The sequence below is a fragment of the Stigmatopora argus genome, chromosome 4 (assembly GCF_051989625.1).
Source record: "Stigmatopora argus isolate UIUO_Sarg chromosome 4, RoL_Sarg_1.0, whole genome shotgun sequence".
In the NCBI taxonomy this organism is placed as follows: Eukaryota; Metazoa; Chordata; class Actinopteri; order Syngnathiformes; family Syngnathidae; genus Stigmatopora; species Stigmatopora argus.
The window spans coordinates 12246031-12261787 of NC_135390.1; the positions used below are offsets into that span (position 1 = coordinate 12246031).

General features: G+C 38.4%; 2 protein-coding genes across 8 annotated transcripts in view; one reads left to right on the forward strand and one right to left on the reverse strand.

Moving 5' to 3' along the window:
• fhod3b (formin homology 2 domain containing 3b) overlaps positions 1-15757 on the forward strand; it is a 71880-nt gene that overhangs the window by 1352 nt on the left and 54771 nt on the right. For 2 of the 7 annotated variants that reach the window (XM_077597841.1, XM_077597844.1), the window contains exons 1-3: positions 5995-6526; positions 10428-10534; positions 14735-14799. In XM_077597841.1, coding sequence (XP_077453967.1) covers positions 6362-6526; positions 10428-10534; positions 14735-14799 — 337 coding nt within the window. In that variant the 5' untranslated portion in view covers positions 5995-6361. Of the gene's footprint in view, positions 1-3196; positions 3272-3692; positions 3831-5994; positions 6527-10427; positions 10535-14734; positions 14800-15757 lie in introns of those variants that run through there. The other 5 variants (XM_077597846.1, XM_077597847.1, XM_077597843.1 and 2 more) reach the window with 4 other exon arrangements.
• On the reverse strand, positions 397-5371 carry slc6a19b (solute carrier family 6 member 19b). Its single transcript, XM_077597849.1, has 12 exons — positions 4942-5371; positions 3684-3824; positions 3469-3606; positions 3212-3393; positions 2703-2813; positions 2471-2583; positions 2267-2395; positions 2014-2170; positions 1639-1843; positions 1384-1543; positions 690-852; positions 397-582 (listed from the first exon to the last, which is right to left on the reverse strand). Exons 1-12 carry the CDS (start codon positions 5138-5140, stop codon positions 400-402), a joined length of 1881 nt encoding a protein of 626 aa, XP_077453975.1. The 5' UTR covers positions 5141-5371; the 3' UTR covers positions 397-399.

Here is a 15757-nt window from a genome sequence, read left to right on the forward strand (position 1 = left end):
ACTTAACTATTATAATTCTGTCATAATTCATTCACTATGCAACTTTAGGTTATATATATATATATATATATATATATATATATATATATATATATATATATATATATATATAATATTATATATATAAATATATATATAATATATATATATATAATATATATATATATAATATATATATAATATATATACATATATACATATATATATATATATATATATATATATATATATACATATATATATATATATATATATATATATATATATATATACATATATATATATATATATATATATATATATATACATACCTTGTATATACATCTTATCTAGATTGTATAGTTTTTGTCTATACTTTTGAATGTATGCTTGTGCAACATCTGAATTGCCCTTATCTTATTAGGTTAGCGATAATGTTGGTTTTTCATTGATTTCAATGTTGGACTTTCTTGTCCTCTTTGCCCGTAAACATTTAAATAGTGCCATGAAAGGTATAGCAATACTAGGGATGCCTGCCAGGATAAAAATGATTACGTAGATCCATGGTGGATATGACTTCTCTACCAGCGAAGGGAATTTTTCCTTGGAAAAAAAGAAAAAAGAAAACAGTCATTATTAATGATCAATGATGGCAAATGGTGTAAAAGGTAAATATTATAATTCTTTCAGGTATTTATTGATTAACATACATATTCAGGATCCCAGGCTTTGTAAACTATCTTTTCTGAAACTTTGGTGATGAAGTAAAAGATTAGGATGAAGATCATGATGATTGGACTGATGAATCTCCATGTAGCCTGCCAGAAAATGTTAGGTTTGTGTCCAATCATGAACTCGATGTCTTCATTAAATCTAAACAGATAAAGACACAACACACGTTACGTACTATTTGACTTGTGGTCAAATCTTTTTTGAAAAGGTAAAAAAAAGAACACGAGACCCTATTTTATCGTAACTTTGTCATTTCAAAAATTAATTTACCAGTATTTCCATTGCAAAAAGTGTTAATGTCACATCAGTGATCATCAGCCTACATTAGATTTTGTGCAGAAGATATTTATAGATTGATTTTTTAAATGAAACTTTTACCCATGATTCACTAGTCCTTCGAAATTATTATTATTATTATGTGTACATGCATACAAAAAATGTCTGCATAATATCAGCCATGAAACTTACAAAAACAAAATGTTGGGGACTATTTGAAAAACAAATTCACGTGTGAGATTTATTTTCATTACTTGATGCCTAACTTTTAAAATTGTAGTTTTGTTTGTGACACTAAATTGTATGTAATCTTTGATTGGATAAAAAAAATCCCAAAACATGCATCAACCCAATAATATTTTGGAAGACTGAAAAATAAGAACCTAATTAAATTACCTGTCTATTCCGTATATGTAAACCACTGCAAACATTTCACAGAACCCAACCACCAACAGCGGGATTGATCCTCCATAGGTGTCAAATAATGCAAGCCAATAGTTTCCTGAACCTTGGACAAAAATCAGGCCCACTAGACAGCAGAGGAAACATGTCACTCCTGAAGAAAAGAAATGAACATTTTCAGGACTTTTGTCAGCCAAAACCTAAACAATACATTGCTTCATAAATACGTGGGCCAAGTGTGTAATCTACCAGTGACAGCTTCTTTGGGCCACTTCTTAGGGAAAACATTCAAATCTTGAAGAGGTACCAAAACTCCTTCAATATTGCCAAACATCGATGACAGCCCAAGGCTGAACAGCATAACAAAGAAAAGGACCGACCAAAGTGGAGAAAATGGCATCTTGGTGATGGCCTCTGTAAACACGATGAACGCTAAACCAGTTCCTTCAACGCCCTGAAAAAGTGAAGCAAAGGTTGCACCGACTTATTGTTGTAAAATTTGTTTTAAAAGTAGAATAGCAATTTTCCAGTGTAAAATATAAACACAAAAAAGGCACCAGTCCAGTACATAAGTGTCTATTAGCCGATAGATGTCAAATGAAGAAAGAGCAGTTGAACCATTACCTCGCTAAGAAATTTATTTAAATCACACGTGTCCAGATTGAGGCCCTGAATCACATTTGGATATGTTGCATTGAGATCCTGTAAAGCTTCATTGTAGTTGCTGTCAATGATGTATCCCTCCGGAAGGTCAAATATATTTAGGAGAGTCAAGATGTTCCTGGAATTTAAAAAAAAAAATGCATTTGGCAAAATGTTTCACCACTGCAGAATGGATGCACTGTATGAGTTGATGACAGAATGCAATAACAAGCACCCATTAAGGCAGGTGTCATATCGTTGTGTTGCTCTGAAGCCGATGATTGTATAGATGACGGTAGCAGCAAAAACAGACGTGACCCCGTTAATGGTAGAGACGATCACTGCGTCCTGTTCACAGTTGTTGCTGAGAGCATACGTATATTCAAGATGACATTTGCATATGTGCACAGTCGTTTGAAATATTCCATGTATTTCTTACTGTATTGAGTTGTAACTGGAGAAGGATATGAGGCCCCCAAACGCCAAAGAGAAGGAGTAGAAGACCTGAGCACCTGCGTTCAACCACGTTGCAGGCTTAGCCAGCTCATCAAGCTGAAAATTGTAGGGAATTGATTATTCAACAGCAGTATAAAACGTTTCTTGGAATATTATTAATCAAAGTCAAACACAGGTAGTTCGAATGGGTTTTTGAATATGAAAAAGAAGCTCACATTTGGTGTGAACAGAAACTTGATTCCACTTATAGATCCTTTCAGGGTCAACCCTCTGATTAGAAAGATGGTCAGCACCACATATGGAAGAGTTGAAGTCACATATACAGCCTGCCAAGAATAGCACCAAAAAATCAATCAGTCAACATTGCCCGTATTGCAATACTCTATCGGTGAGAAGGAATTGTTTATTATTTTCCCTCCTTCAATCTAGAACTGTTACCAGATAAAATTTAGTAAGTCATCTATTTATCATCAGATGCTTTTGTAGTTTAAAGTAGACCGCTCTGAAAAACATAGCCTACACGAACAGATATTTTACAGTAGTCTCCAACTGAGAACACCTCCATTTTATTGCATAACTTGTGAAGACACATTTCCCTCAAATTGAGAATGGCTTGCTCATACTTTAAGCAGGCAAGCAAAAGCCCATTCTACATCCTTGTACACAAGAAATAATAGTCATTTTTCCATTATTTGTGCTTTTTAAATAGAGAGTACCCCCTTACCTTTCCAGTAGTCTCGATGCCACGCACAATGCAGACATAGAGCACAGACCAGGCACAAATGTGAGTCAACAACGTCCACCATTGTATTCCGCCATCATCCAAAATATTCGTAGTTGTGTTCAGCGTCTCCCTGTACCAAAAGTAGTCCACTGGGCTGCTTCTTGCACACTCCGAGACAAAATCTGCAGTTGTGATGTTTTAAAATTCTTATTTTTTGGATTGTCACTGATATTCTCTATCATTCTACATATGCATACCTGTTAAATTTTCATTCATTGGACACTGGCTCCAAGGCAGCGGGTCTTGAAATGAGTTGAAGAAGTACCAAAGAATCCAAGCGATGATATTGTTGTAGTACAGGCTGATGGTTAAAGATACACACATGGAGGCGATACCTGCAAGAACATGTTTCCCTTTAGTTTAGATTCTTGAATACCTCATTAATGGCGCTACTAATTTAAAATGTGCTTACCAATTCCAGTTAAGTAAGGATGAATGGAGGACCACACTCCCACGCTGCCTCCCCTTAAACGCTGACCAATCGCAAACTCGAGATACAGGAGAGGAATTCCCTCAAGGACCAACAATATTAGAAAGGGAATCATAAAGGCACCTGCAGGTAAGATTTTAAAAGATAAAGAAATAGATATTAGAAGCTGTTATCTGTATTTACATCCTGTCGTGTATATTGATATGAATTGACACATGAGAAAGCAGCTGATAAAGCAACTCTTTAGGCACGTGCACTTTTATAAAAGTGCCAGCCTTGTAGAGAATATAAAAAGCCTTATCTGACTGTGAGGACACAGAATATTGCTGGTTAAGCAGCAGTATCACCTCTCCAAATGATTTCTATAGTTAATGACTACAATAACATGCCAATGGCTCTTTGTCGCACACACACACACACGAGAGTCGTAAACTCTTATTTTTCTTTCAGGATGCCATTTGAATGGTTGCACTTCCTTTATTGTTCTGGAGGTGCATTTGGTTTAAAGACCAGAGTTTCCAGAAAATAAAAATGCAATATTATAATGTAAATAGCAGTATATATCTGATAATACATATGCTTCATCCAAAGGAGACAAATTTAATAAAGTTAAAGTGACGTAATTTTCGAACTATAAGCTGCTACTTTTTTTGAATATTTGAACCTTGTGGTTTAGTTTAGTACGGCGTATTGCTTGAGTTTTTTTCCGGCTATTGAGCTGCATAAATTAAATGTAGTAAATGTCCAATAATACAATGTTGGCGCCTGGGTCTTATCGTTGAGTGCGGTTTATAGCTGAAAAAAAAACAGTTTTTAAGAACAAATCAGTATACATATTTTGGAAATATTTTTTTAAAAAGCAAACTAGTGACTTATAAATATGCTCACTACACAAATGAAAATATTTAATGATGTTTTAAAACCTTGTTTTTTCATATTTTACTTAGAAAAAGATCAACTCAAGGAATTGGCATCTCATATAGAATTTAAAATTCTTTCAGCATTAGTTTGACTTCAAAAATGAAAAAGAATATACCTCCCAAATACTATGATCTTTTTCCCATGTAAGCTAATATGGCTCCCACCCTGACAGTATTCATCTCAGTGTCATTATTCACATCATACAAGAAAATGGCGTTTCAATCGTCTAGACATTTTTTTTCCAATGTAATCTGCCGGCCAAAAATATTACAAATAATTCATTGTGTCTTGGTCTAAACCTCAACAAGTCCTCACCCACCTCCTCCATGACTCTGACACAAATAAGGGAAGCGCCAAACATTTCCGAGTCCCACACAAAAGCCCACGCAGGTCAGCATGTACTGTGTCTTGTTCTCCCATTTCGGCCTGTCCCCTGCTTCTTCCTTCTCGAGCTTGTCCAGTTGCTGGTGGGACAGTATCCTGTCATCCAGGCCCGGGTTGGGGAGTGTGAGCTTCATCTTCCTCTAGTGCACTGTAAAGTCTTGCCACGGACACTAAATGGCGGACTTTATAGCAAAGCTCTGTAATATATTGACAGAGAACCTGAAACGGAAGGTGTGACACCTTTTTAAAGCCCACAAATGGAACATAAGTAGTGTCATATCTGCCACTGGTGGATCATTGCTCTTGTAAAAAATGTACAAGGAAACATCCTGTTTTGATAGTATAGTTTAAAAAAATGAATGAATAGAGCAGGGATGGCAAACAAGAGGCTCTCGAGCCGCATGCGGCTCTTTGCTTCTCATCATATTTTGTATATATTGTGGATCTTTGCCTCGTTTTATGTTTCACTGATTTGTATTCTCTTAAAACACACTCATCTGGGCCCATTAAAATAAATAAGTAAGGGGAAGAAAGTGTTATGGTGAATAATATGGTTTTAATTGTGTGATTTTGTGTGTGTTTTGGCAGGGTGTGCTTTAGTTACCATCCTATAGGATCTTCTGTTGGGCGACATTTTGCTAGCGCATTTGGGACTCTAGTTCACAATGCAAGTCTTTGTTCATCTTGTGCAGGTGTTGCCAGGGAACTCTAAAAAAAATACACACTGTTCATAATAATTAAGAGAGAATAAGTGTTGCAAAATGCCACTGTGGTATGAATCCTTGGTGAGCAGACGACTACCGGTGTGTTGAAAATGTAAACGTTCACATCTTAGTCAAGAGTGAATCACCAATGCTTTTACTACAATTGAAATCTTGCATTGTGGCTCTTTGACTCTCACAGTTTAACGAGCTGAACTGGGACCTTTTCAACGATATGTACTTTTTATGGCAGCCACTAGAGGGAGCCACCACGCTCGTAACATTGGACGCTCCCCTGCTTTGGTGCATCGCTCTCTCAATAGCAAAAGAAGCGTCGTCCTCATCAACTTAGTGCTTCAATACCACGGTGATCCTGGATGCCGCATAAGAGAGAAACAGTCAAAGCCAGCGATCTTGACTTCTTCGTACACTGCTGCATCCCCTCTTCTGTCCGTTTTTTTTGGGCGCAGAGTATCGCGTGGTGGTGGTGGTGCATGCTGGAGGTGGTGCCGGCCGGCTGCCATGCCCGCATGGAGACGCTCCGAGTAGGATCATAAGGAGAGACAGCTGCGGGGGGACCTGCGCCGGAGGATCTGTCCGCAGTCGCCCGCCTGTTTTGACCTCCCTCAGTCGGCCTTGCATGGAGGACAAAACATGGCTACGTTTGTATGCAGGGTGCAGTTTTTAGATGATACAGATCCATTCAATAGCACCAACTTTCCAGAGCCCAGCAGACCTCCTGTGTACACATTCAGGGAAGATATTCCTCTCATCAATCAGATTGCTGGAGTGCACAGGCTGCTCAGAGCCCCGCATAAGGTATGCACTGTTGTTGACATCTTCCTTAATGCTTATCTTGATCCTTGATAATTAGCCCTTGGAGTTGCTATCAATAAATGGGGGGATGATTGATTAGGTCTATGCTTTATTCACATGCATTTTTTACATTGGATGCATGAATGGCAGTTATTGTGTATGATTTTTAATCTGATGCGAGAACAATTTGCTTGAGAGGTGGAAACATCTGCTCATGTTTACTTTAACCACATTAATCCATGAGTTTGACCTGATTTTAAAAAAATCCTCTCCAGGAAGTTCATTGTCCTATAGTGCCGTATTTGATTTTGATTGTATTATCATTTCTTTTATATTTAAAAAAATAAGTGATATGACAAAGTTGTTCAAATGTTATGAGCCTTATTCCAAGAGGTCACCCTTTGCTCTGATTATTTATTTGCACGTCACCTGGTTTTCTCTTTACAGCTGTGTCTTGTTTAGGTTAATTAGTGGATTTTTTTTTACTTATTCAATGGGGTTAGGACCATAATTTGTTACATTTATTGAGGTGTGTCCAAACTTCTCTCTCTCTCTACTCATTATACATAATCAAGAACAATAAAATTCCAAATCAATAACAAATTGATCTTTATGTGGGGGTGGCCCGGTGGGTGAGTGGTTAGCGTTTGGGCCTCACAGTGGGACTCCTGGGTTCAAATCCAGGTCGGTCCACTTGTGTGGAGTTTGCATGTTCTCCCGGGCCTGTGTGGGTTTTCTCTGGGTACTCTGGTTTCCTCCCACATCCTAAAACACATACATTTTAGTCTGGTTGGACACTCTAAATTGTCCTTGGGTATGAGTGTGAGCGTGAATGGTTGTTTGTCTCCTCGTGCCCTGCGATTGGCTGGCCACCAATTTAGGGTTTCCCCCGCCACTGGCCCGAAGTCAGCTGGGGATATGCTCCAGCACCACCCGTGACCCTAGTGACGATAAAGCGATTCAAAAAATGAGATGAGATAATGTCAATATGTAGTATGTTTAATGATAAATGTAATTCACATGAATAATAAATGATCAACATTTGATTTATAGGGTTTGTACCTAAAGTAAAGTAAATTAACATATTTTTCATGTAGAAGATTTAAAATAAAAATGCACTACGTATAGGAAAGGAGAAACTGGTTTGGACAAGCAGACCTATGGATACTTAAAAAAATACACTATCACAAATGTGATAAAAGGGTTAAAAATCATTCATCTATACAACGATTCAGAGGGTTTGATGCACGCTGTCTATGCATTTATGGATGAAATATGTCGACGCAAACCAGACATGTCAGAAAAGCAAGCAGTCTGCCGGTTTGCATATATATTGTAGCGCATAGGTCTACCAAATTCCTAAACATTTGTCGTATGGTCTACTGTGGCGTTTTACTCCAGAACACATGGGCGCAGTCTACCAAAATAAGCCCCCCAGACTTTATGGAGCATGTATTATCATTTCCCTCTGCATCTATCATGCAGATCGACAGTTCCGTTGTGCTGACCCCTGAGGGGATAAGTTGAAAAGTTAGTCACTTCTTGGTGCCCTTGACGTCTGGTTTGTGGAGTGAGGCCAAGTCAAAGGAAAATATTGTTCAGTCTTAGAAGAATAGACTCTCACTTCACAACAAAGTCAATCTGGACACATTATGCATTTTTTCTTCCATGAGAAATTATAGAGTGCCATAATGAGAAGTTATGTGAAATGTTGTAAAATACAGGTTCCTTCTCAGTGCATGTAAAAGGGGAATTCAAATACTTTTACGTATTGTTATGCACATTTTCGCTGTTATTTCTCAGCACATGATGCCCACTTGTTTCATTACTATTGTAATACGCCATTCTAAAACATTGTTTTCATTTAAGGAAAAAAATTACAGCACACTGAGCTCTGTTTTAAAAAAAAGTTAAATGAATTTTAATGTATTAGGATTATTTCAAATAAGCATACAATTCAGACCTTCCATAGCTCGGCGGCAGATAGCACAGTTCAATCGGAAATTGCATAGTGTTTATTTTTACTCTTTTCTCCTTTAACTGCCTGCCTTGCCAGTGGACCACAGTGTGGTGGTTGTAGGGTGAGGCTAAGGCGCAATGTGAGAGCACACAACTTGTGGTTCCCACTCTGGTCTTGGTCAAAACACAGGGCCACATGGGTTCAAATCTGGTGTGGGGGCCAGGCTAGCTGAGAAAATTCTTCACTACCATTCTGTTTCTCAAATCTCATGCATCAAGCCTGTCTCTCATTCGTTTTTAGGCCATTCTCACACCCTTTGGGATAGATTAGATTTCCTCAAGCTTGGTCAGTTCACTATTTTTGGGCGTCTGCAAAAGCAAAAATTATTTAATGGCATCTGGGGGGAAATATTCTTTTTTCAACCTCATCTTTAGGCATAAAATAAATTAAAAAAAACTTTAGAAGGTTTCATGGCAGGGTTAAGTCTATGTGCCAAAATCAAATGGACAGTGTTGCCCTTTTTCCACGCCTGAGAAACATTTCATCTGACTGTCACTCACATTTACGTTCACCATAGTCTCTCAGAATAAGTAAATAGTCTGGTCATTTTAGTCTTATATGTCTGGATATGCTAGTCCGTAATTTGCAGTCTGGAGAAGCGCTCTTAACCCTCATCTGTCTGTGTTTGGCATACTGTAGTACTGCGTATTGCGTACTCCCTCTCCTGCATTTGGTTGCCCACTTCACTTTGGAATAGGAGCAGTAATCATAATACAATTGTCACCTCCGCAGAAGTAATACAATTAAAGCAACGTATGTATGTTTACTATGTCTTTATCGTCTATATTTATATAATGTCTCTTTTATAGTCATCATTTTGATTAACTTTAGAACATCAGCATCACAAAAAAATGCTCATCACTTTTCCTTAATTAATCATTTTTAGAAGAAATTGATATGTACTCAGACCTTCAACACCGAGTAATGGTCTGCAATGGCTAGATATGGCAGTTTCAAAGACTGATGCAGATCTTGATTATTTTTTTATTCAGATGATTGTGATGTATGAGAAGATTTTGTAGGACTAGGGGTGCCCAGTTAGGGCGCATGAAATTATTTTGACTGACTTGAATTTCAGGAGGTTAATTTTGGAATTCACTGCATCGCTAATCACTACAAGTCATACTCAGTAAACAATTGGTGAAAACCCTTTAAGTCTTAAAGTTTAAGATGAATCACCCGCCTCCCTTTTAAGCCTAGTGTGTGACATGTTTATTAAACAAAAAAAAGACAAGGGACACTGGACCTTCAAGCTGTTCCAAAATTTGTCATTAAGTACTAACAGGAGCCGATAAGAGGTCCCTGACTCTTGACATCCACGGGAGCTTAGACACCAAACTGGCTCAAATTCTTTACATGCTGCACACATGATCAGTGAACCCAGCGAACAGACGTTACAATGGTGACAGGAAGAGGTCAGTGACATAATTCAGTTGAGACAGGAGGAGGATCTCTTGGTGGATGAAGATCCAGATACAAAACATCCGGAAAAGTCATCAGCAGCCTCAATGGAGACAGCAGACACCCTGCTTGCATGTGCTTTATAAATTAAGCTTTCGGTTGCAGGAATTGTAACAAAAAAACCTTCATCAAATAATGACAAAGATTTCAGTTTGTGCATTTGAATGAATGATTTACAAGGGTGAAAAGATGTGATCAATGTCAATCAAGAGTCCCAAACACAATTTAACGTAATTTTTGTTTGTTTGTTTTACTGCAACATTTGTGAACTTAATGTTAAACTGAATCTCCTCCAAAAACATCTTTCTTGAGACAATGCAGTATTAAACTTTGGGAAATGATCACAATAAATACATTTGACAAATTTGTGTAGCATTTTTGGCATGCAATGAGCATTTATTAATAGTTCTCTCTCCCCTTTAGCCTGATGACTGTGCCCTTCAGTTGTCTCATAATGGAAGTTATCTGGACTTGGAGTCGACGCTGGCAGAGCAAAAAGATGAATTGGAGGGATTTCAAGAGGAAGGAGGGTAAGATCCTTTTTATTTTTTTTGTCTGTGTCTTTTTTTCTTTCATTGCACTCCTTTTAAAGTGGTTTGAGTGCCCGTAGTGTCTTCACAGTGTTACACTTCACTTTTCGTGAAGCTCAGCTTATTGATCTCGCCGACAAAAGTTTCAGGAGCCAACCTTGTATGTCAAAGAGTTGAAGGGTTAGTCTTTTCCCTTTGATGCTGCAAGTGTATCCAAAAGTCTTTCAACACTTCTAAAGCATCATTGGACCATCATAAAATAAAAGTACACTGTATGTTTCTCTACAGTTTCTTTGTAAAGGTATAAAAACAAGACAGTTGAGAGTTTCCAGTCCATTGTTCACTAACATGCCTGGCCTCCGATCCAATGATGTCATCACAACCACTTATGAGGTGTAGACATCTTTCATGAGTAATAGCCCTCATCACAATTCAGTTACCTCAGTGTTCTCATTAGAAGCGACTGAACCGCACAAATCCCAGCATCTAATATGTTTTGTCTTGACATACTTTCGAAACCTGGATGAAGAAGAGAAAGGTTGGAAATTGTGTTTGTGTTTTTTATTCACTTTTTGGACCAGGATCTTTATTGCCTCCATATGTTTTATGCACTGTAGATTGTGTTGACATATCCACTCATAGAGGATCACAATCCAAAGGTTGGCATGCGATTTCCTGGTCGACTGGACCACAAACATGTATGGGATTTATTTATCTAACGTGGAATTCTCATGCTGCTCCCCAGCTCGGCTTTTCCTTTGGACGACTGTCTTTCCCCAATTTCAAGTGATGTGGAATGGCTTGGAGCTATTGGGAAGCTAGCGAGAGCTGCGAGGTTAAAGTGGTCCTCGCTATCCCTATTCACAGATTGGCCTGCCAAGATGTGCGTCTTGCCAGCTGGCACAAGCTGGCATGAATGTGTGTCATTAAACCCACAGTGTGGTGTCTGAAGAGGCAGGGGGGTTATTGAGAGAAGTAGGGTGAAGGTGGCCAGCCAATTATTTTGTAAAAATAGGCCAGTAGACCTCCTGGCTTTTTATGGCAATGTACAAGTGTACACCCCCATCCCAGCCTTCCATGGTTCTGTTGTTGATTTGATGGATATTCCTTCTGATGAGCTCTCCTGCTTTTACTGGACTCCGATATAAAAATAACTCAAGGATTCCAAAGTATTTAGATGTTGATCACATTAAGTTTATGCCAAGGCACACACGTTCACCTCGGTATACCACCACACTCATGAGCAGAAGTAACTAGCAGACCTTTTTTATTTTATTTTTACAGCCTACCCATTATCCTGTTGGCCAATAAATGCAACTGTAATTGATATTAATGAGAGGTTACATTCCACGGGCGCCTGTGTCATACCTTGGGTGTTCACAATCAGATTAAAGTATGGTCCTCCTGACAGCCTAGAGATATCCATATCACATAGGCTTATGGGCCATAATCACTTCCACACCACTGCTGGAGTTCAGCTATAGAAGACTGGACATTGTAAATCCTCCATTCTACTGATACGATGCCTCTTGATGTTATAAATGGACAGTATAGTCCAGGCATGTGCTCGGACACATGTACAGCTTTAGATAGTCAGAGTGACATTTAGAGATCTTTTGCTATGGTGTTTTAATTGAGTCCCATTCATAAATCCCTTCATTCTTGAACTGAGCCACGGCAGTGTGTGACAGTTCTTTTGGGATTGGATGGCCTTCGCAAACGCTTACCTTATCATGAGGCCATTTATGTATAAAAGTCTGGTTTTAGTTTAATACTGACACGTTATTTCCATACCTCTGATCCTCAACAAAGGGTCGTGGGGTAATGGAGCCTGCCCCAGCAAACTATGGGCAGCATGTCGGGGACACCCTGTATTGGTTCCCAGCCAATCACAGGGCACAAGAAGAGAGACAACCACTCATGCTCACACTCATACCGAGAGGCAATTTGTTTTCAGTTGGCCTACCTTGCATGTTTTTGGCATGTGGGAGGAAACTGCAGTATCCCGGAGAAAACCCACACAAGCCCTGGGAGACCATGGAAACTCCACACAGGAAGGTCCAGACCTGGCATCAAACCCTCGATCTCAGAACTGTGAGGTCGACGCGCTAACCACTCACACACTGGGCTGCCTGCAAGGTGCTACCAAAATTGTAATGATATTTTCAGTCCAAACATTATTCTAATGATCCCTCTCTGTTGGATAGGACCGCAATACCAATTCCAACTGAATTTAATGTTTATAATAATTAAGCGCTGTAATAAAACAATATCAATGATTCAGTTCTTTTTCTACCTGTTAAAATCACAGTTGTTCAGGGTTTTTCTGGAATAAAAATATTTTTCCTTAATTGGAATCTGACATCGTGTGTTATTGCATCACCTGGACACTGCAGGAAAAAAACGTTATGTGATTGAAAACCAAACATAAAATTTATGAGGTAGCACCTGAAGTTCATTGCGGGACGTCTGCAGCTTTGGGCTTCATCTCTGCCAGCATGCTGCGTTCTTTGTTGGAGTGCCCAGTTTTTATATTTAATTAAGGACGGGTGGGCCTCTCTTATATCACATGCTTGTTTAATTTGATAATGAGCACACTGGCCTGTATAGCTTCAGGTAAAGTAAAGGGATACTCTAGCAGTGAAGCTGACAGAAAGCAGATATTCGTGACTAAAGGGTTCTGGTTACCCTTTTGGATTAAGTTCCTGTTTGCTGTCTCATCCCGCGAGTTGTCTCGACAGATGTTACTATTGTCTTACCTCTGCCTGTTGCTTGCTATGTTATTTAATAGATGATGACGGGATGCGGATGTCCGTCGCTGCATAATTTGCAAGTGTGTTCGCCAGGTCCAGTCTCTCACTGTCTTTAACACAAAAGATGCCAAATCGGATGTGTTAAGTTGTGCTTGTTCAGAGCAAAGAAATGTTGTGATTTGCCCTCGGAGATGGTTTTTCCCCCCTACAATCCGGCCCACTGCTGTTGGGGTGTCACTAACAGACTTCTGCTTGGTGCGGTGCCAGTTAGAGGCCTCTCAACAGTCTTTGAGCAGAAAGCTAGAGTTGAATTGGTGGTGGTGGCAACTGTACCAGTCATGCTTTTCACTAAAGTTGTGTTTACTTGGCTTGTTTTTCTTGACTTCCTTTATGAAATCTGACATTTTAATGAATGTATGACTTAATGTCAAACAAGGCAACACATTCTGAGGGTGATTTTTTTTTTCTTTTTAGAATAAAATATTTCCTTCAAGAACTCCGTAAAATGGAAAACACAAGTCGTTTTTGAGTTATGACTGCACCAAATCATTCAAACTTACTATATTTATCTGAGCAGGATTGTACACTCTAATAGAGTACTTCCCAACTCTTTAGTAAGCCAAGGGACATATTTTACATTGGAAGCTTTCATAGTAGAACACCAAACAAAAATGTAAAAATAAATAAATGACTATATCTTGAGTCTTAAAAGCTTTGATTGCAAGACAAAACAGCACCCCCCATTGAAATAAAGACTGGAATGTTTAAACAAAATCCAGAAGGATCACTTCACATTATTGTGTGGGTCAATTTATGTTACAAAGTGCAGTTTTTTTGTCTTTTATTTTTGACACAAATAATTTTCAAATCATTTCTTTTTAAAGCAAATCAAAATTAAGATTGAATGTCAGGTAAGAAAGCGAGGATTGGTATTATCTAGTTGATGGATGTTTAAAATACGATGTTATGTTTCTGTATTTTTTTTCTTTCCCCAATCTGTAGTTAGACCAGGCCATATCCTTTTGGAACTTGAAATTTCTGAACACATTGGACATAAATCACAGAATAGGCCTTTTAGTGGAGAGCTGAATAGCACTGTGATGCACCGTTGGCATCTTTCTCTTTGATTGTCACTCAGACATTGTGAGCTGTTGACAGGATGGTGATCGAGTCTTTGCATGCTTCCATTAGGACGGAAGGTGGAGTTGACCCGTGGGTTCCTCTCATCCTTCATTTTCACCCATGGAGACCTTTCCCTTGTCCTGCTTTTTGGTTTCTAAAAGCTGAAAATACCATCTTTGTTATTCGTGTTCACATTCCTGTTAATGCTGCCAATCCGCTATTTTTTTTTGTTAGTACTTCCCATATAACTGTAATGAAGACTTTTCCATTCATTCTTTGTTCCGCTTAATAAACATGCATTTGTACTGTTTTCTTTTCTTTTCAGAAGAGGCAGGAAGCACAACCTCATACTTCGAACGCAGCTGTCAGTCAGAGTTCACGCTTGCATTGGTGAGTCGTGTAAATCTACACTAAAAATTTAAACTATGCATTTATCACTCTATAATCGTGAAACTTGCGCTGCATCACTAGTGTGGTATGGGCTTCCATTACCACCTCCATTAGCAGCAGCTTGTTTTATTGGTGTTGCACACAATTCACGGTGGCAGCTTTTGGGAAACCGCTTGAGTCTTAATTTGAGAGCAAATTACCAGCATTTCAACGACACTGGCGCACGGCATAGATTGAAAACATTTCACGTTTCTAGGGTTACGGTGTTCTGTCACTTGGTTTTATTGGGTCTCCTGAATAATGGGAGGAACCTTGTACAAAGAGCTGAGTGAAAACACATGCGGATTTGCCTGCTTGTGACACACACACAGACACTCACACGATGAACATATCAGCAGCTGTTCAAGCTTTGAATATGAAGTCAGTAATGCTTTGGCACATGCTCCTTGTTTTACTCATTTACCTGTTATTCTACCTAACACCTATCGTATCTCCTCTGTTTATGTACAAAATGATCGCAATTGGTCGTAATTATATATTGCCTGTTTACCAAGTAAAGTATAAATTACGAAACATGTAGAAGATCTCACAGACATGGGTAATATACAATGATATACTTGTATACTAGGTTTGTTTTGTGTATGAAGACTGAGTTACCTGCAGCTTGTTTTTCTTAATTTTTTATTTTCTTAAAAAATAGTCATATTGAATTCTTGAAACATTCTGTGCAGTATCTGTGAATGAGTTTTGTGTGTTTGTTTGTCTTTGTGCTTATGACTGACTGATGACCACTTGAAATCAGATATCAAAGTCATATTTAAATTGTATCCTTCTTAGTGGATCAGTATTTAAGTTAAACTTGAACACAATTACATGTATAAAACACTGAGACTGCAAGGAACAAGGGGATGTTATGGTTTCAGTTTTGTCCATTATTTCCTTTATCGTAACATAAATC